Genomic DNA, 23,557 nt, shown 5'->3' on the forward strand with positions numbered 1-23,557 from the left:
CAGATAGCATAGCTGCAGGATAGTTTCACAATGACGATTGTAGGTGATGTATGTTAAAGGCAACGTCTCTTCATTGAATTTTTTCACGGCAGAGAAAAAAGCTTTGGGGAATATTCACAAACGCTTGTGCAAAGTCTATGGAGCATCTGCTGTTGACAGAAGTATAGTTGGTCGCTGGGCACGGAGGGTGAGGCCATCAAAAGGTGGTTGGGCCAAGCTGCACGATTTGCAGCGGTCGGGGAGACCAACCACGGCCGTCACACCTGATATGTTGCAGCGAGCTGACGTCATTCGCGAGGACAGACGCATTACGACTCGGCAGTTGACGCTGCATCTGTCAATCAGCAAAGGAAATGTGGACTCAATTATCTGCACTATTGGATATTCAAAAGAGTGTATCGACAGAGCATACACACCCTTGATTCGCGCTGGAGGAAGACCATAGAACGGGATAGAAATTACATTGAAAAATTTGCTGTGTTGATGAAACACCATTCTTTTGTGTAAAAGGAAAAAATGCGGTGCATTACTTTCTGGACAACCCTCGTACATCTGTAATTCCTGCGCTAATAAAATCAAGGTCAAAAATCAAATTCCTGCAACAATTTACTTAGTTTGTTGCGTCAAACTTAAGAATTTCACTTTTTAGGGTGCAGTATATCAATCGGTATCTGTGTCGGAAATCCTCCTCCTGATCAAGGGGGTAGACAGTCTGAAATTTGTCAACGTTTTACGTTCTACAATCCCTTGGTGAGGAAAGAAAGGTAAATCTAAGCTAATGCCATCAAAAGATATGACCTTTATGTCACGTATTTTGATACTCGCTAACGAAAATCAATAGGGTACTTCTCCTTTATGTACAAACGTTAAATTTGGCAAGAAGTAAAATTTCATATTACAAGTATAGGGGGGAAAAAAGAAATCAGAAAATTATTAATTTGTAATCACATCACACGAAAAATTTATTTTTTCATTTTTTACTCAACTTCAAACTTGGTATATGAACTCGCCGCTTCAGTCTATGAATTGAAATCATACCTGTGCGACCAATGAAGCCTCAAACTGCGCCATTTCATTTGTGTAAGTACGTGCACCTGGGTTTCAGGCTGGAACCCCCATTTACATTCGGTGTTAAGGTGCTATTCCAGTTCATTGAGATTCTCGGCAGTTCTATTCGCGTGTGAGAGGGAATTTAAAGTGGACTGGGGCGGCAATGAGAATGTGGATCAAGGAAGGGGGCGTGCCAGAGTAATCCGTGCCGTTGTGTGAACCGCTGTGCCATGGTGACTGAGTTGGTGGCTAAGCACCTGCCTAGTAAACAGGAGACCCAGGGTCTATTCCCGGCCTTGGTACAAATTTTCATTCGTTTCCGTGTACATACATAAAACCTCTAAAGTTCTTGGAATCACTGGGACCGGTATCTTGAGAGTCTGCGTCGAGATTCTGTATTTCCAAAATAGAGGAAGCATCTATAAACATAGTTAAGTACATACGAAAACCCCAGTGCGCGAGCCCTCCTCGCGCTTAGCCAAATTTTTCACTCAAATTCAATAATGGAAGAGATGCTTCGCACCATCACGAGGCACTGACACGGCAACGGCCTCTTAAGGTAAGTGAAGGTTCATTTCCGGACAGACGTTCTCGGCAAGTAAAACCGATGATTTATGGACTTATTATGTTATTGGGAGTTCCACTAAAATTTGACATACGCAGTCTGTAATTCTATGCCTCAGAGATCAATATATGAACGCTGTTCAGAAGGGACTTAGCGAACAGAAACGATGGACCTCTCTCTAGGCGAAATTTTAAGCTCTGCAATGTTTAATATTTAAACACGTGGCTTTAAAAACTTCTGTGTATATAAATTGGGAAAGATCCTGCGAAAGATACAAGACTACCTTAACCAACTAATCAGCAGGTTCCACCCATTAAGTTCCGGTAACTGACTACTCTAACGAAATTTATGTCTGTAATATAGGAACTGGTAAATAATACTCTAACAAAGGGCACATAGCATTTGATGTTGACTGAAATCGCTAAGTTCAATTTTCATTCCTTCTATAAATTCTCCGATTGAGGAAGTCGGAAACAGCAGAAATGTATTAGGATCTGACACGGATATGGTTGGCGCAGATCCCCACAATCTTTTACTTATTTATAGAGCGCTCGTATATTCTAGAATGCATTACGGCAGCATGTTCTACCATGATGGTAATAAACGTAGGTTGGAAAAACTAAGAAGTTAAAATTTCATGCACGGAATGGTGCAAAGCTATTTCCAAGTTAAATGAATACATGTTCAGTCTTGCACGTAACACACACTTGATGGATCACGCACACGCACGCTTAATAATTCCAGGTTAACAGTTTCCTTTAATCACAGTAACTTAAGTGGCCGCGGTGCGTCTGTCTGCCACAAACCGGTAACGTGAATAACCAACTTCTCGACACCATCACAAACTCCCCACAAGAGGTCGATTAATACTGGACTTTTCAGATCGAAACATCAAAACACTTCACAATACATTTAAAATGTTTGCACCGGTACACATCCTACCCGTGTATTCCGTCAGAAACATCCTATGGGAAATGAGTTCTTAACGTTATTTGGCACTTTAAACAAGAAGCAGTCTAAAATAAATGCTTTAAATTGTCTTGCCATCTAAACGTCGTATTACGTTTTTGTGCGTGTATTTGCTCGGAAAAAGAACGTTCCGGAATGTCTGGATGAAATTTTTCCTATTCTTTCAATTCTCACCGGTGTGCAGTCTGTTTCATGCGAGCTTTGTCAAGATAGTTACATCGGGCTGTATGTGGAATCTGCGGCGATGAGCGAAAACGTGTGCCAGACAGGGATTCGAACCTGTTACCTCTTTCTTACTAGGCAGTTGAGTTGATCACTGCGCCATCCATACTCAGTGTTTATCGAAAGATCTCAGCAGGCTCCCCGGCCGCCTCACATTCCCAACCAGCATCACCTACTCGCAGTTCCGGTACATAATTGCTAATTTTAGATTCCCACTAGAGGTCGAACATTAAATTGTATCCGCGTCGAAGGTTGTGGATTCATAGCCCGTCGGAGCGAATTAGTTACATGAATGCGCCATTATATAAATGTTTCCTGACTGAATTATCACTGCTGCTTTAATACTTTTGATTCTGATACAATATTCTGTCACTGGTGCCGTTTCCTAAACCCACTTCCGCCGCTAGCCATCCACCAGTTCTCCATCTGCACAAAACCTTGCCTTAGTTTTTTTATTGTTTATGTGCGTATTGCCGTTGTTAGCTAGCATGCGTTACGTTTCATGAAGCACTCGACTGAGTTCATGTTAACATTCACCGAATACCCTTAGCTCGTCAGCAAACCTACCACGCTGATTATTTGCCTGTGCCAAATACGTTCTATTACTTAAATTACCATATCTGGCCAATTGCAGAACACGTGAAACAACTTATTTTTTCGTACAGGTATCCTTTTCCTTTCTTCCATTTTTTTTAAAATTATTTTCCTGGGTTGTCTGCCTCTCGGTTAAGATGAATTTCCCTTTGTCTCTTTTCTTGTAAAAACTTTGTTTTCCTTAATATCCCTCAGTTTAATTTTGATACCCGATGTATCATCTCTTCTAACTAGTTCTGAATGCTACTGTCTTACTTTTCACAAACTTAAAAAACAGAACGTAATGGATTGGGTCATTTGCTGGAAATTTAAATGAAGTTTTAATCCTATCCGCTTTCACTCTATTTTTCGAAGACATTCCCTTTATCCCCTCCATTTATTCTATTTCGAACGTCTTCAAGCATTTAGTTCCATACAGTGCCAAGATCATGTATTTTCCTTTTTTGTGCTGCTGCATTCGCATAAACAGTGCATACCTCAAAGTAATATAAATATACGTGTGTGTCAGAGGGCAATTTTAAGCCTATCAGGAAAATCCCACAACAGTGCTGCAATCTTCTAAGAACCTTGTTTTCCCAAGCATTCATTATGTGCAGAAGATTAAATGGCTGTATGTAAGTCACAGACGCAGCAATCCTGTTCCGGTGGAATGCAGACAGAAAGCTAATCCAAAGCCAGCAAGTAACAGATTCACATACACGTTCTTATAGGCTGTTCAGGCTTTTAAATGTTTAATAGTAATATTACAGCAGTTCTGATATCAGCGTAAAGTATAGATCATAAGTTAAGATCTTCCTGTAAACGTTCCTTTCCTGGTTACTCATCCATCCATTCTAAATGTGACGTACTCTGAATTAATGCTGAGTCAGGCAAATGTAGCGGCACAAAAATTGTGTATTGAACCCAAACGAAGATGAAATGATACTGTTGAATGATATTCAATATTGTTTCTTAGCATCTGGGTACCTTAATAGTTCGCATCAAATGTCGCGATGGTTAGCTACATTAAAGAAGATATTTTGCAAACGTATCACAGATTTTACGCCGACCGATAAGTCCCTGACTAATTTCCTCTGGATCAGAATATCACAGTTTTAGAATTAAGAGTCACAGAAATAATTTCATGGATGTTCTGCATTGTGATACCACAGCTGTTAATACTTCAAAGATATGTGAATGCCCACCTCTGGTGCCGTTAAAAAATGCTTTTATTTCCACTACTGCTCACGTTCATAGAGCACTGACAGGGGCTTCCACCATGGCGGCGTGCTTCGGTACACATGAAAACTGATTTCAGTAAGATGCGGTCTTGTTCTAAGCTTCACGACAGAATGTAAGGAAGTACAAACGATGCTGTTGGTTAAAGAGGAAGAGCCAGCCGGGTACATATCGTTCCTGTCTAATAGTGTGTGGCAAGCAATTCCTGTTCGTGTGCGAAACAATTCCGTGGTGTAGCTGGCTCACTTCCATTACACACTTGCACTGCAGACAGCACTGTTACTTACTCGTATAACCAAATTGTTTAACATTTTCGATACATGTACCACCCCATTACAATTCTTCCAACGGTTTATCTATCATTTTGATTCCAATTTTTTCCTTTTTCAGTGCTACCTTTAAAATTCACTCAAAGGCCTCAGGAATGACTAACCCGCGACCCACCGTTTACGAGTTATCAATTTCACCTGGAGACCAGAGGAGGCTGTCGTGTTCACCTTGTGTTGTAGCATTCAGTTACTTTCACCAAGCAATTAACAGACTGCAATATGCGAAGAGACCTTTCGTGTTTTCTATTACACCCAAGGTAAACACTTTGCTCTAGTTTCTTCCCACCACCACCACCACCACCACCAAAGTCTCTCTCAGCTGATTCCCTGTTGAGCACCTCTCTTCCCTACAAGCCCACCGATTCCTCTCGCGTATATGATAAAACGGTATTCTTCCCTATTTACCTACTACTCTCTCAGGAAAAAATTTTCCGTCTCAAAGCTCAGGCTTGGGCCAGGCGCCGTCAGAATCTAGGATCCTCGCAATTTCTATTCGACATAACTGTTTAGTTGAAAGCGGTGTGCACACAGCCAATCAACTGTCGCAAACATTTGTTAACAGGCGTTCGTGTGCGCGTTTCCTGCTCGCGCTATGAATTACTAACAAGTGGAGTGTTTGACACCGATTTTGATATAGTTTCCCAAGGACGTTCAGTATTGGAAACAAAGAGACATGTTTCGGATTTTTGCCAGACACTCCCTAATTTCTGAAAAATCTAGGTCAAAGTTAATGACCGGAATTCGTATTTTCTACGGTATAATCTAAAGATCGGCTAAAAAACATAATTACATTGGAATTATTAGCGTTTTTGTGTTTTCTTGCTCTAGCTTGGGTGCTCGTCATTCAATGTGTGTAGCAGAGCGAGTTCGGCGGTCAAGGCATTACACTACAAGACTGCTGGTCCGTGTCATTCGACATCACAGCGGAGCAGACAATTACACGATAGGGCAGACGCTATTAAAATTCATGCGTTGGCCCATAACCAGTTGCCCACGCCTGTCTTTCAAGATATGCTTTTACACACTTGGAACGCATTCAAATTGGTATCTCACAAATCTATTTTTGGCAACGTGAATCAGACATCTTTTCCACGAACAATAATTAGCAGAAAACAGGTCAATGCGGCGAGATTTCGCTCGTGTGTTGCCCATGCTGTCAGAAATATTTACGTTTTGCCTGTTTCTGTGACAACTTTCACCCCAATCAGAGAGAGAAAGCTCACGAGGAGACGGTCACTTAGATTTAAGTTTGTACTATACATCACAATGAAACTGTCAGTACATTATAATGTATATTTATTTGATTACATATCACTCCTCATGTTTCACTTTTTTTAAAGTGAAAGAAAAGTATTACAATTATCACAATATCATATACACTAGGAAACAACGAATGAAAAGCCAAAAATCTAACACAGACCGGTAGCTTCGTAATGAGATGCCTTGACCTGTCGACCGCCGACCTCGCTGTGCTAAACACATTGAATGACTTACCTAAGCTACAGTGTGGAAACACAAACTTTAGTAACTAATGTTATTAACATTGGGACCCATATTGTATTAACAAATGTGTGTTTTTGGACGTTCTTTCGATGTATACCTTTGAAAATAAGGTTTTTACGTCATCAACTTTAAACTAGTTTTTAAAAACCAGGGACTGTCTAGCAAAGAATCGTAACATGTATTTCCAGTGTAAGAACGTCCATGTGAAATTTTATCAAAAGCTCTTACCCGCATGGCCCCTTTACTTGAGTGAACAACGTAATAGCTTTCATTGTACCTTATTTAAGACATTGAAAAAGATACAATTCAGTTCAGGAAAGTCTTACGATTTTTACAGAATGATTGAAAAATTTAGTGCAATACTCTCAGTAATTGGTCCATACTTATAACGCTGTAACATCTGTATCAGCAGGAGACTAAGTGTAAATTTAAGATAAACGTATTCGCAAACATTTTAATTGATCAGTTAAAAAAATAGATTCCGAATAATGACAAAACAAGTACCGTTTGTTGTGACAAATTCATCTCGTAGCCTGTTTATACATTTCGTAAAAGACTCCGTGTCGTCGATGGTAATATCCACCGGTTTAAGAGATAACGTTCGAATTGTTGAAACGAGTGAACGGTCGCAGATCGACTGTGCGACTGCCAATACACGGCCTTGCGAAACCACCGTCCAACAACCGTCTGCTCAGCTGTATTTCGCAGTTCAGTCTAAAGACGCCGGTGGGTTTTTACCATTTTCCTGCCGAGAGACACTACTTTTCAGTCCAACTAATAGGATGAACGTATGTCAACCTCCGTAGTCGACCATTACCTTCCAAAGCAAATCTAAATAGTTGTTCGACTGTAAGGCTGCTTCTCGTTTCGAAGGTCCCCTATCACTATACCCCGACAGCACTGCTTCATGTGGTCTTCAGACGCAATTTCTAGGATGAGAAGTATGAATAGCGCTTGTAATCTGGACACATCTCTGTTTTAGTTTCAAAATGTGGCCAATGCGCTTCTTGTAAGATCTGCCTTAATTATTCTTTACACGCTAACAGAAAGCAGGCAGGCCGTACAGCGTCACCTTTGCAACGAAAATATAGATGTGTTCAGATGGGAGAAGTATATTACTGATATTTGCTCACCGGACAGACAATTAGTCCTCCCTAGATAAATCTTTACAAGCATCATTCAATACTCTAGTAATTCCACTCCTGGACTTTATAACTGTCTGAATTCAATTAGCAAATGAGTCTATCTACAAGGTTATGCACGTACGGGGCATCCAAATTACGCCATTCGCTGAGGATTTGATAGCGCGAATCCACCAAATTGCGGGAATGCTAACGTCAGCGTGTTATTTGTTGTTCACACATATCCCATACACTACTTAGAGAGATCCAGTCAGAATGATTTCGCAGGCCAGTCGAGAGGTAATAGGGCGGGGATGTGTTCAAAAAACAGTCACATATTCTTCCAGAATAGTAAATTTTGCTGTTTTTATGTGCCTTGTGTAGGCTATGGCATTTTGCCAGGCTACCGCAAATGTTCATGGCGTGCAGTTCCCTTCGTGATGGTCTCTCGCTCGCAGTTTGGTATGGACCTTCATTCACTACCTGCAGCAATTCCTACCAGGCTTGGAAACGATTTGGGTTCCCAAGTCGTGAAACGTGTCTTCGATCCTCCTAGGCAGGACCTTTTTCCGATCGCAAATCTTACGTCGTGTTTTGTGGCGGCGGGGGGTTACACCACTGCTTTCCGACACATTTAACAGGCCGCCGCGAAACACCAACAAATCCAACAACTTCGCACACCGTATGGCTATGAGCACGGCAGAACAAGGCTGCCACACTGTCACGTCCTTACATTTACCCATCTTTACGTACAATGTCCGCTTGAAACGTTAATGTCTCGCAAATCACTACTGTCTTACGCTCACGTAGAGGCAGTGCGAGAGCGCGAGTGTATCGCTGCGTCACCTGTTAAGGCTTAACGATTCGTCTGTGCGACGGCAATAGGGTGACGTAACTTTGTGCGGTGAACCTATGACAAGACTAATGCTTGCCTCCTTTTTTTAAGGCAACTATGTAATCCAAGAAAAAACGCCATGACGAATCATTTGATTAGCGTCAGTACGTGACCCATGTACGAGGGCTACCCACTAAGTACGTTACGTTTTGGAATTAAAAATAAAGTATTGGAAATTTTTTTATTATATACAGATGAAAGCAACACTTGAATACTACTTTTCTACATAGTTGCCATTTAAATTAAGGCACTTATCGTAGCAATGGACGAGCTTGGAAATTCCTTCGTCGTAAAATTCGGCCGCCTGCGCCTTCAACCACGTGGTTACCTCTTCTTCAAGCTGTGCGTCGTCATCAAAACGCTGCATAGCCAACCACATCTTCATTGCTGGGAATAAGTGGAAGTCGCTCGGTGCCAGGTAGGTACTATACGGCGGATGAGGAAACAACTCCCACTTAAAAGATTCGAGAACTTCACGAGTGGCATTTGCCGTGTGGGCCCGGGCGTTGTGAATCAGTAAGATCTTTGAGCCCAACTTTCCACTGCACTTGTTTTGTATTGCTCTTCTGACGATGTGCAGAGTTTGGCAATACCTTTGATAGTTTATTGTAGTGCCTCTTTCCAGGAAATCCACAAGAATCACACCTTTTCTGTCCCAAAAGACAGTCGCCACGTGGTTGGAGGCGCAGGCGGCCGAATTTTACGACGAAGAAATTTCCAAGCTCGTCCATGGCTACCACAAGTGCTTTAATTTAAATGGAAACTATGTAGAAAAGTAGTATTTACGTGTGGCTTTCATCTGCATATAACAAAAAACTTTCCAATACTTTATTTTTAATTCCAAAACGTAATGTACTTTGTGGATAGCCCTCGCACACTCCAAAACTAGTACCAACATGTGACAGATGTAGCAGACGAAGCAGACGCCGATAAAAAGAATTGATGGAATATTTTCTCACAGTGCATGCCAATCACTCTTTCACAGACACTGAATTATCAATGTTAAGCTCAATCTCCTGTTACTTTTTGCGATATTCGTAAATGTCTGAAGGAAGCTGAGCTGATGATAGAAGTGGTAGATATTAATGTATTGTGAACGTTCTGTGTTGAAAGGTGCACAGCACACTTTCGCTCACTACCAACTACATTTTAGTCATGTACGACTCACTGTCACAACGGTGATTACATGGTTTTAGCTTCGCACCACTGCTAGTAATCCCTTTCAGTTAGAGATAAAGACAGCTGCAAAGCTCCCTGCGAACATCGGCGCTATAATGTAAACTCACGCAAAGTTGCACATATCCGCTTGGCCTTACCTCCATTGGTGAAGATCAGGGTGCAGACACTGCCCACATGCGCACCACTCCCATCGCCACTACTCGCCTCTACTTTTGAAGCGCGCACGGTGTTCCCCGGCCAGGCGGCAGGAGAAAGTGCAGCGGCCTAGACGCGGCAGACACTTGTCATCCAGCGGGCGGCGGTTGTGTGGAGAGCCGCGGGCAGATGATCCAGCCCAGACACACTGCTGGCTGCCCGCCAGCCGGCCTGAAGCAATATTTAGATCGCCCTCCCAGGTCTGAGGCACCGCCACACAAACAAACGACTCTACTCGGGCGTTAACAGACTTCCGTACACTGCAGCGTTTCGTCACACGGGAGACTATACCACCACGTCAGGGACGGGGCGGTTGGCGATTGGCGATTCTCGCCTGAACATCTTAATTACACCGCAAGTAACAAGTGTTTGGTACGGAGTTTATAAAACCGATTTCTCGACTGTTCCACTCCCCAACAGCACACGGGAAAAATAAACACTTAGATATTTTCGTGTGAACTATGATTTCTCGTGAAACTGGGAATCTCGCCAAATGATTTTTTTTAATTATTATGATCATTTCTTCTTATGCGGGCGGGAGCCTACAAACTACAGGATTAACATTAATAAAAACTTCAGTCTGGAACCGCGTGACCGCTACGGTCGCAGGTTCGAATCCTGCCTCGGGCATGGGTGTGTGTGATGTCCTTAGGTTGGTTAGGTTTAAGTAGTTCTAAGTTCTAGGAAACTGATGACCACAGCAGTTGAGTCCCATAGTGCTCAGAGCCATTTGAACCACTTTGAACTTACTAATTGCTCAGTCCTCCTGCTAAGTTAATCTTAGATCAAAATAAAGCTCTGAACAGAACAGAGAATCATCCATTCTTCTTCGACGGAAAACGAAAAGATGTTCAAGAAATACTGTCATTTCAAGCGACTGTACAAGGAAATAAACTATATAGTTCACGTAATAACATTTCTCATTAGAATCCACTTTATCAAGAACTTTTTTCCTTTGAAGTATTTTCATGGAACTCTTTGAAAGCATTAACTCTTGAAACCATACTTTTAAATACCACAACATCTTTATGATTTTTTAGATTTGTCATTCAATGTGTTCCTCTGTCCATTGGACGTTTATGGAGAAAAAACATCCTCCCGGCGTTGGCATTATGGCCTGGACGGGAAAATAATATTCTGCCAGTTTCAATAATTCCGAATACAATTCTCTATTATGGTAATAACATAATTTTAAGTAAAGTGTCAACTTGTCACGAGTAAAAAGCTTCTTAAAAGGCAACTTTTGTTCATAAAGTTCTGCAGTGATCAAAGAATTTGTTGTCCCATTATACGTTTTTTCTAGAATAGCATTGACTGGGTTGATGTATATATAGAGCCCTTGATTTGTGACGATACGCACCGGTACCGCGTAACAGTGACTGGCAAAAAATCAGAACCGCAGATTTTGATATGTGCTACAGTAGAAATATTTACCAGCAAAATCTTATTCGCACTTTTAAAATACACAGAGAAGATTTTAAAGTAAGGTTTGCACATATATAAGATTATGTCTCCTTGTACTGATGCCCCGTGCTTACACACGTTAACTTTGAAAGGGCCATAGTTGTGCGTCCTCTGCTTCACCGCTAAAATGCCTGACAGGCTGTACTGTATATTTTTAGTCTGACGTGACCGTAGAAAACTAGACATGTCCGGCTAAAGGAGGACACCTGGTAATCCTGATTGCAGTAAAACACAAATTATTTATTGATAACAGTCCCAGTACTTTCATCTAGCCCCACTGCCCGTAATTAATGGCGTAGGATTCGCTATTTGTCGAACAAGAATTGTTTGAGCGCCAAGCTTTCATTATCCTTCGCAGTGGGATGTATGACGAAACAAAAGTTTTACCAAGTTCTTGTTCAGCTGCTTCATCCACCACGACCACCACTACGCCACTGAAGTCAACTCGTACAAACAAGTGACACACACACACACACACACACACACACACACACACACACAGAGAGAGAGAGAGAGAGAGAGAGAGAGAGAGAGAGACCGCGTGTCTCATTTGTCTGACGAGGGGGTAGTATCTTTGGAGTAGCGCTTTGCGCGCTGGACCGTCTCGCTGCGGGCGCTGCGCCTTTGTTTGCTGACGTCAGCAGGCGGCGTCCCGGGGCTGTTGCCGGGAGCGGGTCATGATGTCAAGGTCGGGCCCCGGGTAGCCTCGCCACGTTGCAGTGCGGAACGAGGCCTAGCACGCGGTGCGCCAGATATCGACCCCGCCTAACCGCGTCTGTTCGGGAACGTGTAAGCGCTCTGGCAGGAACAATGGTCCAGTGCGCATCCACACTACACTATCATGTAAACAAATCGGTTTGAGAGCTCGGCTCCACGGACGACGACGCCGAGTGACTGTACATGCGAAAGACATATGCTAGACGTGTATCTAATGTATACTGGACAAAATATGTCAAGTTTTAAGATCTATTTTAACTTTGTTGTAGCAAAGCAATTAGTCCAAGATTTTCTTTTTGTCATCTACTTACATTACCGAAGAATCACCAGAATGGACCTCTGAACTAAAAAGGCCACTTGAGTGAACGTCACGTCGGAAGGGACCCAGTTTTGAACTTAGCTGTGCAAGTTTAACATCGCGACCCATGGCACATATCTCGCTTTATCGTGTCCGAAATTCAGTATCTGGTATTATCAGCCGATAATATTAATATAGAAATTCCCATCAACATGTATACTAAACGGCCAAATGCCCTTGACACAATCACGAGTCTATTCTCATAATATCTCTGCGAAGTGGTAAGAGGCAGAGAGAGAAATTAGTACAATGTTTAACGGCTGTTTACCTAGTTTTAAATAATAATTCAAACTTACGTCAGAAAACGAAATTATTCTTACCAGAGCCAGATCAACTTTTTATAATCCTAAATTGCGTAAAGGAAGACTGAACCCAAGTTGATGGGACCTACACGAACAACGTTTGGTTTACTCGTAACATACTCTTTGCCTCTAGAGCATATAGACCTTGAAACTTGCTGTTTTAAATTCTTCCACTGATTGTTAAAACTAGTCTAAGTGATTTACAAGGAAACAAAATTAATTTACAATCAAGATATCGATAAGAAAGTACAACTTAGGAATTATGAAATAGAACCGGGTGATGCATTTTTGCATATATGAACAAAACACAGGAAATGTCAATCTTACAATTTTTTGCATCAGTATTTAGGACACTGCTTCAATAAACTGCAGTTAAGAAAAATACTGTGTTTCATCTGAAATGAATTTCGAAATTCTTATTTTCAGTCTACTTCAAATTTCCATACTTCTTAGATAATTTTCGGGGAAAATATATGAAGAAATAAGACAGCTTACAGCTAGTGTTCTTGGTGTTGATTGTGTGTGTGTGTGTGTGTGTGTGTGTGTGTGTGTGTGTGTGTGTGTGTGTGTGTGTGTGTGTGTGTCAGAGAGAAACGTAAACACTGAACACAAATTTAAATGTTGATAAATCTCATCTGGAAAGATTTGTGGTATGTGTAGCCTTATATACCAGTCAATCGTGGAGGACCAACAGTACTTGCAAGAAGAGATTCGAAGCTTTTGAAACGTGGTGCTACAGAAGATTCGGTTCAGATGAAGAGAAGAACCTGTGGTACAACTTAACATGGGATTGGTTGATACAATACACTATAAATCATAAAGGAACATTTAATTTAGTAATGGAAAGAGGTAAAAAATGGAACACTAGTACAATGAGCAGCTTCCTGTGGACGTAGGTTGAAGTAGTGCAAACATTAAAATGCTTGGACGGTACTAACTAGCGTACAGCTGCACCAAGGTTGTCTTCGGACTGGAGAGAGTAGAAACAACAACAAATGTAGCTCATGTGCTGTACACAATGCTGTGTTAACACAGTAAGGATGTCTAATTTTGATCGAGAGCCTGAAAACTCATCTTGGTCGATATAAACCAATGAAAGTAAAAGACGTGATTCAGAAATGCTCAGTTTTGTTTCTGCCACTTTTTATTAATAACTGTAAGAAATTTTCGTGCAATGTAAGATTTGTTGCCTTATTTCCTGCTGACTAGGTCATACCTTGAAGCTATTGTCACATTTCTCCATATAGAAATACCTTTTTTCCCACTACCTAAAATAAGTTTGGATCCTTTTATACCGAGATAACCGCGATGTGTCAGTAGCCAGGAGCAAGAGTAATGACTTCTTAATACCTAATATTACAGCTTCGTGCGTTTATGACTTTTTGATGCACATGATACTTGTGCCTCACTATGTTGAATAGATTGTGCGTAAAACTGCACGAGTCGAGGAGAGTGTCTTAATTTGCTCGGCGCAGAGGTGACCGGCAAATTCTAGAGGAATGCTGTGGCGCGCACGTCATCGCTTACTTAGGAGCGCGGACCTGCCACAGCAAGGTCAAACTCGTGACCAGCATTCAGACACCGACGAGCTCCGACCACTACACAGGCGCCGCCAACGGCAGCACGCAGGCGGAGACCACACCAGTCTCTAGTGTCAGGCTGCATATAAACTCGCTGTCCAACTTCCAAGCAATTTTCGTATTTACTACAGGTTATATTCGTATTTCTTCTCACAAAAACCTTAATAATTCCAGGCGGATTCATCTGTAATCTAGAGGTGTCAACGTACCGTTCTTCAATAGTCTAGGAGTTATTCTCTAGATGTTATCGTCTTCTGAGGGGCGTTTTCACATCCCTTAAGTGGCTTTTGAACGGTGGTAGGAGGGGGATGGGGGAGGGACTATGAAGGAAGGAACACAGTGTAAATTTGACCGGCGTCCAACTTTTGTTGTTGGTTGCTCTCATAGCTAATAACAGACAAAAGTTTGCCCGTATTTAATTTCCTAACGATCAGTACGGTAATGTAAGGAAACTAAAGTAAGCATAATTAAAATATTTCTATTTCGAGCTGATTTATAATTCTGACCAAACTAACTCGGAAGGAATGACCGCAAGCATTGTGTCTTTGAATCTGTACACTCGCATACTGATATTGAAGCAAAGATCCAGCAAGGGAACGCTGCAAATTCACTGGAGCAGCATAGACCGCGATTAAAATTGATCTAGTCGGTCTCACAACCGGAGCATTGTATGAATAGATTTATCACCTCACATATAAATAGACAAATACCTTAGTTTGATATAGAAAGAGCCAAAGTTGCACGAGTAACTTTTTATCTAAGCGACGACTAGTTACACTTGACCTGAACCCGTTTTCAAATCATCCAGACAGAATTTTTTTTGTAAATAACAGATTTCAGCTATCAGTCGTCCTTTTTAAATTTTATTAGCATATCAGGACGGCTGATAGATTTCAACTATACAGGGTAATTCAAAAAGAATACCACAACTTTAAAAATGTGTATTTAATGAAAGAAACATAATATAACCTTCTGTTATACATCATTACAAAGAGTATTTAAAAAGGTTTTTTTCACTAAAAAACAAGTTCAGAGATGTTCAATATGGCCCCCTCCAGACACTCTAGCAATATCAACCCGATACTCCAACTCGTTCCACACGCATATCAGGCGTAACAGTTTGGATAGCTGCTGTTATTTCTCGTTTCAAATCATCATTGGTGGCTGGGAGAGGTGGCCGAAACACCATATCCTTAACGTACCCCCATAAGAAAAAAACCGCAGGGGGTAAGATCAGGGCTTCTTGGAGGCCAGTGATGAAGTGCTCTGTCACGGGCTGCCTGGCGGCCGATCCATCGTTCTCGGCCGTCCAGAACTTTTCCCTTTGCACAAACACCCATTCTCTGTAAACTGTTTATACCAACGTTTAATACACCACCTATCAGGAGGTTTAACACCATACTTCGTTTGAAATGCACGCTGAACAACTGTCTTCGATTCACTTCTGCCGTACTCAATAACACAAAAAGCTTTCTGTTGAGCGGTCGCCATCTTAGCATCAACTGACGCTGACGCCTAGTCAACAGCGCCTCAAGCGAACAAATGTACACTAAATGAAACTTTATAGCTCCCTTAATTCGCCGACAGATAATGCTTAGCTCTGCCTTTTGTCGTTGCAGAGTTTCAAATTCCTAAAGTTGTATTTTTTTTTGAATCACCCTGTATTTTACAAGTAAATATAACAGTCGCTGCGTGCAACAGCCCTCTGAATGGAAGGTAAAATGATGAAGATAAAAAAATATTTTTCGAATCATATAAACGAATCAGTATTATACATATAATCAAGTCAAAACATTAACCATGAACACTGAAAGAACAAACATTAACCGTCACTGGACGTGGTTAAACTTTACTTCGTTACACGTGAGCGTATGATCTTGACATGGTTTATATGCTGCTGCGGAAAATATTGTTTTGTCTGGATTATTTGAAAATGAATTCCGTTAATCTGAAACTAGTCAGCAAGTAAATAAAATGTAAAACTTGCACCTTCGGCTGTTTCTGTATCGAACTAGTTAACACAAGTTACTGTCCTGCAATTAATCCAGCAGGCTAGAAATCCATAAGTATCTTCGCGGCTCATTTGTGAGAAGACTTATTCAAACGAACATATGAAGCCTTCTAGGCTAAGTAATAACCTTGAAAACATACTTTCGTACGAAGTGGGTTAGCCTATTTCATTTTTGCAACCTTTTAAAACAAACTTTGTTAAACGTAACGTTGCAGGTAAGTTATTCGGAAAATCGACTTGAACCGCTGACATCTTTGTACGAGTAGAACGCAATTTAGTAAATCTAATATGTGAAATATGTAGTGGATAGAAGTTTAACATACAGTCTGCTGTAGCTGCACAAAATAATGCTCGTACTTAAACTGTTAGCACTATACGGATGCCTGACGCATGTGCCAGGATTTAACACTGAGTAATGACAGTCATTAATACATGAAATGGGCTTTAACATAGAAAATCTAGTTCACAAAAATATATTCAGGACTGTCAAACATGATTTCATTTGAAGTATTAAATAGCTTTTGAACATAAGTTAATAATTATGTACTTTTTAGCAATGCCGAAATTTTTACTTAATAGTGGTAGTGTTGCATAGGTCTTCACTGGCAGGCCCGGTTTGATGCAGCTAACCGCAGCAGCCTATCGTGTGCCAGCTAATTCATCACCATGCAACTGCTGCAACCACGTCCATTTGAACCACCTTACTGCATTCAAGCCCTGGCCTCTTAATTTTCACCCCTGACTTACGCCCATTACCAAACCGACGATTCCTTGATCCATAAGGCTGCATTCAATAAACCGCTTCCTTCTTTTCGCCTAATTGTGATACAAGTTGCTTTGCTCCCCCATTCGATCCAGTCTCTTCTCTTTAATTATTCGATCTACTTATCTAATCCTTGATATTCTATAGTAACACCGCATTTCAGAAGGCATTCTTCTTGCCTGAACTATTTATCATCCACATTTAACTTCCCTGCAGGGCGATACTACAAACGAACACCTTCAAAAAGACTATGACTCAAACTTTCATTAGACATTAACTACTTCCTCTTTCAGAAATGCTTTCCTTGTCATTACCTGTCCATTTTGTATCCTCTCCTTCGGTCATCACTTATTTTGCTGCCCAAATTGCTGAACTCATCTTGTTTATGGGGTCATTTCTTAGCTCCCTCATCATAGCCTACACGCTATTAACCTTGTTTTACTTTTGACGAATATCTTTTGTCTCTCTTCAAGACACCATCCACTCCGTCCAACAGCTCTGAAGTCACTGTCGTCTGACAGAATTACCATGTCAACGGCACATCGCAGAGTTATTTCTTCTTATGAACTCTAATTAGCTTCCTAAGTGTCTCCTTGGTTTGTTCTAATCCTTGCTCAAAGTAGCGATCGAATAACACAGGCTAGATGCTACAGCCTATCATATTCCCCCCCCCCCCCCTCTGAATTACTACTTCCCTTTCGTTCTCTTCCATTATTATAGCGGCAGTTTTGTTTCGTTCCTTGTATTTTTCCCTTCTAATCTTGAAATTTATCGTTCTTAAGTCGTAGGGCCGATATTGCCTCGTGTGTTGCTACACTTATTTGGAATCCAATGTCGCATTCTCTGAGGGCTGCTATTACTTGATTTTCCATTCTTCTGTAAATAATTCGGGTTTTAGTATTTCGCAACCATGACAAAATGGTTCAGTAATATTCGCGCCTACCCCGTTTTGTAGTTTTGCGATTTTCTGCAATTGTTGCAGTCTAATTACTGGTTTGAAAACTGAAATACCTCTTACTGAAAATTACTGATGCAGAACGGAAACTTCTTGAGCGCTACGAAGGCGTGGTTTAGCCCATGGAATCAGTTACTATACTGAAACATTTACGAGAATCTTTGCAGACGTTGCAATGTGGAATGGACATATCAACGGACTTTGGGAAAGAATTGCCACTTAGTTTGAGCGATAAAATTTCAAGTCAATGGTAATCCAAACAGACGGTCCCTTGTCAGTCTAATGGAGTAGGTATTTAGATGTGGCATCGTAGTTTAGAAGTGAATTATCTCCACTCGTTACCATACATTACAACATATCCCGTGAGCATCTCTGTATAGCAGATATTAATTGCAATCTCCGCCTTTCCTCAGCTGATGCAATTATCTATTAAAAAAATTCTACTCGGTCACAGTTGCAGTAATACCTCTATAGATCTGGAGGAAACATCCTGGTGCGAAGGCTGTCAGTTAGCGCTCTAACTGTAGGGAAAAGAAAAGTTCTTCACTGCACGAAACTTAATAGTTTATCTTCTGATACAGGGTTAATTGATGATAAGCGTCAGTTCATACAAATATTTGACAGGAACAATGTGTACAGGTACGGTTAGATCAATTATACAGGCTCAGTTGTGGGTAAAGCAAATTACGAAGATTCGCCGGTAGTTTAGTGGAAAATCACAGTTTCTCAAAGAGATTGCATACACTACGCTTGCAAGGCTAATATCACGTCGGAGTCACAGCAGACCCAACACGCAAGCAAATGACGACGCTGCGAGCTGTCAGTTTCGTTTGACTTGCTAAGAATAACAAATGTTGACCAGTCTGAACTAGTGGACACAAAGCCATTGCGTATCTCGCGACTACTGTTGCGAAATCGCTAGGGCGAAAGCTGCGATTTGCGTTCAGCGCCCTCTGGATCTGTGAAATTTTCAGTTGACACTCGGCAAACAGCATTCCACGACTGGAATGGAGAGAAACCTTAGTCCACAGCACAAAAAAATGAAGCCTGTACTATGCAGTTTACAGCGATTCGTAAACTACAATTTGTATATCTAGTTGCGCCTACATTTATCGTTGCATGGGAAGCAACTCAAGCGTAAATAGGAGAAAATACTAAAACACCTCTCACCGATATTCAAGCCTCTAAAACAGAATGGCGTCCTCCGTGTCAACGAGCACGTACTTAGGAAACATCGACCACGTGGAAGGCAACTGGTGGTTTTTCTCAGACAGACATCCTGAAAGCCATGGATCACGGCAGTTTATGTCCGAATAGTATTTGACTCAGTGCCACACCTAGGTTTATTATCTAAAGTACGTTCGTTCGGGGTATAAAAGAAATTTGTGACTGGATTGAGAATTTCCTGGTAGGACTCACACAGGATATCTTCAATGGAGCGTCATCGACAGACGTAGATGTAACTTCAGGGGTGCCACAGGGAAAGGTGGTGGGACCCATGCCGTTCATTTTGTATCTCAATGACCTCGGGAACAATATTGATAGTAACCTCGGACTATGCAGTTGATATGTACAATGAATTACTGTCTGAAAGAAGATGCTTAAAAATTCAATTGGATCAGTTACGGTTTCAAAGTTGTGCAAAGATTGGTAACTTTCTTGAACTGTTCAGAAATGTAAAATTACGCATTTCACAAAACGAATGAACTTAGTAGCTTACGACTACAGTACCTTGAGTCGCAATTTGAAATGGTGAATTACTACAAATATCTGGGTGTAGAACTTCTTAGGGATGTGAAGCGTAACGATCACATAGGCTCTGTAGTAGGTAAAATAGGTGTCCGACTTCAACTCATTCGTAGAATTCTTGAGAAATGCAATCAGTCTGCAATGGAGTTTGCTTACAAATCACTAACAACCCATCCTAGAATATTGCTCAAATGTGAGAGACCCGTATCAAATAGAACTAGCAGGGGTTATTGAACGTATACAGAGAAGGCAACACGAATGTGTGTGATCTGTAGGAGACTGCGCCAAAATAACGATGGAATTCAACTGGCAGACACTTGATAGAGACGAACTACCCCGAGAGAAACTACTTCAGAAGTGTCAGGAACCGGCTTTAAGTGATCTATTTAATACAGGGGAGATTCGGGGAAAGGGGCCAGGCTGTGGTATCTTATTTTTAAGCTGAGTGGCAACATTCGAAAATGCATAGAAATTTGTTTTAGTATGCTACAGTTCAAGTGTAATATCGAATAGTTTAACTGCCTTGGGATCAAACAAAGTACTTTGAGCAGTTCCATTTTCAGAATGTGGCAGAATGGTCACTTTGCTAGATATCAGCAAGAACAGTGGCCACTTAGCTAAATGTCAAAAGAGCAAATTCTTTAAAAAACTGAACATTTTATTGCAAAACAAGATTAGAATTAAATTGTTTGCCCGTTTCACAAATAAACTCTGCTCCTCAACTTCTGATAGGAGTTTGTGGGCACTGAATCCATGGCTCTTCTGGCCTTTAATCTTAAAATTTTTCTTCGCTGTAAATTCACTGTTTGCATCGTTGTCATCAAAAAGTGCTTTTCTGGTGCTTGCTTCCCGCTCTTCGTATTCTTAACTGCCTCTCTTCGGTTGTTTCCGATCTTCCCTTTTTAATTTTTCCCCTGTCATAAAGACTTGCTAAGCATCGCACATCTTTCGGCCCCTAATTTTACGTTTTCCCGTTGCACAAAGTTGCCAGATGCCGCCACCTTGTCCGCATTGACACCGTTACACGAATGCTGTACACCCTATATAGTTGGACCGAAAATTCGGTAATTAAAGGAGAAAAGATATGGCACTTTCAACACAATTACGTTAAAAAGACTCAAGTCACGTACCTCGTCCATTATACATACACGAACTGACCAATTACTGTACATCAGCATAAGTAAAATCCACAATTATGAGCAGCAGCACGGCAAACAGGTTAAACTTCATGGGGTGACACGTTAAAAGCTTTTTCCGCACCATGTCAGTACATTATAGCCCCCAGGATCCCCAACAGCCACTTCGCCCGCCACGACCGCTTTGCTCGGCTCTCCCTGCTACCACCCCCGATTCGCATCGATCCATTAAGAACAGCGAGGACATGATTTGGCTAACTGCAGCACGCACAGGCGTTTAAACATTATTCAGGTGCTCCATATGCCACGCATTTCAGAGTGGTTTGTAAAATATGGATGAGAGAGGGAGGGAGGGGGAGGGAGAGAGAGAGAGAGAGAGAGAGAGAGAGAGAGAGAGAGAGAGAGAGAGAGAGAGAGAGAGAGAGACAGTTGGGTGGGGGAGGGGAAGACTTCCGGTGTTTATCTCAGGAAGCAATTTCCTCAGTGTTCCAAACAGACTACGCCGTACTCGGCGGCATTGTGGTAACGCCACAAGAGGAGGCAATTACTATCGGCACAAGACGAGTGAAGTGTAGGTAGCGCGAAACTAGCGTTGTTCTCTTGTCAGGTGCGGCCCACGTTCATCACGGCGGCTTATGGGAGCAACGCCCTTAAGACGTGAGACAAAACACGTGCTGCTGTGGCCTCGTAACACGCTGCACTGAGTCAACACGGAGCTACGCTGTGTAGCGATCTTATCTTCTGAGGCGACCGCGCACGGCTAAGAAACATACGCGTTTAGCAAACTTTGTAGTTTTTTTTTTACGAAAATTAAGTTGTAACACGCGTTTGTGCACTTAATACGAGGGCAGTTCATTTTTTTCTAGGAAATGACCACAATTAAATGTTTCCTTTGCAACATTTAGCTACAGCTTCCACTTAAATATTTACGTAGTGCTGAACGAACTTTCTTAAACCCTCATCATAGAAGGTAGCTGTCTGCGCTTTCCGCCAGTTCTCTGCGCAGGTCTGCGGCGCGTGGTCTGTGCCAAAAAGCTGCCCTCATAGCCAGAGGTTCAAGTTAGCAAAGAGCTGAAATCGGAGTCAGTTGGGGGTTGTATAGTATGTTAAATAACACTTCCCATCGAAAACATTGCAGGAGCTTCTTGGTTGTAGCTGCAGTGAGCTACCGAGCATTGCCATTACGGAAAACATTCCTCTTCGCTTGTTCTGAATGGCCCATCGGAGACCATTTTCTCGATTCGACTGTCCTAATCCGTGGAAAAGATCGGTTGACACTCCCTTGCTTCCCTGACCGCTTGCATCATGAAAATCTGTCGTCTTGCTGGATCCCGCGCACTTGGCTGTCACGCACGACAGTTACGTTATGCGGGCTGCATTACATCAGGCAGAACACCTCAATATGAAGAAATCAAATAAGAGAACGGACTTCACACTTAGCGAGGGACACTACTGTTCTACGCATCCTTTCGCGTACATTGTGCGCTCAGAACTCTGCAGGGCGACTTGACGTAATTGACGGGTTTACAAGAGAAGCTGCGCAGTACGTCTGCGCCAAGTCTCACTGGATTTTCACTATGATTTTAATTTCCAGACAGAATGGGTCTTGGAAGGAAAAAAAGGAAGACATCGTAATGGCTAATTACGTGTGTATACATTCACCCTCTGTTTTCTATTAGGCAGGAAAACCAATCAAAAGCTTCAATAGTAGAGAGAGTCACTAACCATGAGTTTGGGAGCAGCGAAATTACGTAACTGACCCAAAGAGGGCCACAGTGTGTAGAGACTTATCAATGAAGGTAAGTATTACATTAAGGAAGAAATTTAATTTTTTTTTTTAATTTTAAGACTAACGACACTGATAAACAATGGACAGGTACGCAGTCTGGATATTTTGCGTCAGTATCCAAAGCAACAAATACTTGTCTTTGCTGAGCTCCCTAGAATTAGAGAGATGACGTTACGAATTATTGATCTTTAACTGCAATAATCTGATTTGACAATAATTTGGCGAACCGTTTTTGCCTACAAAATACTGATTGCTCTTCCCACTCTTTATAGAAACCTTTTGTTTCACCATTACTCTCGGTAGGGCACCACCAATCATCAGCTTTACCACAGGTTAATTTTTCTAAGCTGATGACACTGTACGGGAAATAATCATCTCATTACTCGCAAACATCACTCGAGGTGCAATTAAGGATATTGTAAACCACTGCAATACATAAACAGCTGTATCCGAGGATTGCAGCATCTCACACCATCCCTGCTTGACTATGGATTAACGGAATACGATACTGCAGTAGGATAGAAAAACACACACGCTCTACACTTCATTTAATATTGATTCATAATTGGTTGTGAAATGGAGGGGAAAAAGAAAACAGGGTCTACACAGATGGGTCGCTTCAGACTGAAGCCACATCGATAAGTCACAGTGGGTTGAGCGGTTAAAACTTACCGCAGAACTTGCCGCCATAGTAGTACTTGAGGACGCTGAAAATTTGCAATACAATTAATTCCGTCAGCGTCGCATTCTGCGTTAACTGCCTACACTCTTGGAAGGAGACAGCGCAAAACGTCAAGAAGAAATACTACCAGATCTCACACTTAGTGTTTGGTCTATTTCAACATTCATTGCTTCAAATTAGACAGTAGTAACAGCAAACTGCGTCCTTCATC

The 23,557-nt window shown here is 41.6% G+C and overlaps 1 protein-coding gene across 2 annotated transcripts in view; it reads right to left on the reverse strand.

Moving 5' to 3' along the window:
- Window positions 1–23,557, reverse strand: part of LOC126336777 (CD82 antigen-like) — a 277,993-nt gene that overhangs the window by 161,851 nt on the left and 92,585 nt on the right. Inside the window, exon 1 of one of the 2 annotated variants that reach the window (XM_050000789.1) lies at window positions 9,783–10,011. The exons of the other annotated variant lie outside the window; for it this stretch is intronic. Within the exon in view, the coding sequence (XP_049856746.1) occupies window positions 9,783–9,788 (6 nt within the window). The 5' untranslated portion in view covers window positions 9,789–10,011. Of the gene's footprint in view, window positions 1–9,782; window positions 10,012–23,557 lie in introns of those variants that run through there. 2 annotated transcript variants of the gene reach the window in all.

The sequence above is a fragment of the Schistocerca gregaria genome, chromosome 2 (genome assembly GCF_023897955.1).
Source record: "Schistocerca gregaria isolate iqSchGreg1 chromosome 2, iqSchGreg1.2, whole genome shotgun sequence".
In the NCBI taxonomy this organism is placed as follows: domain Eukaryota; kingdom Metazoa; phylum Arthropoda; class Insecta; order Orthoptera; family Acrididae; genus Schistocerca; species Schistocerca gregaria.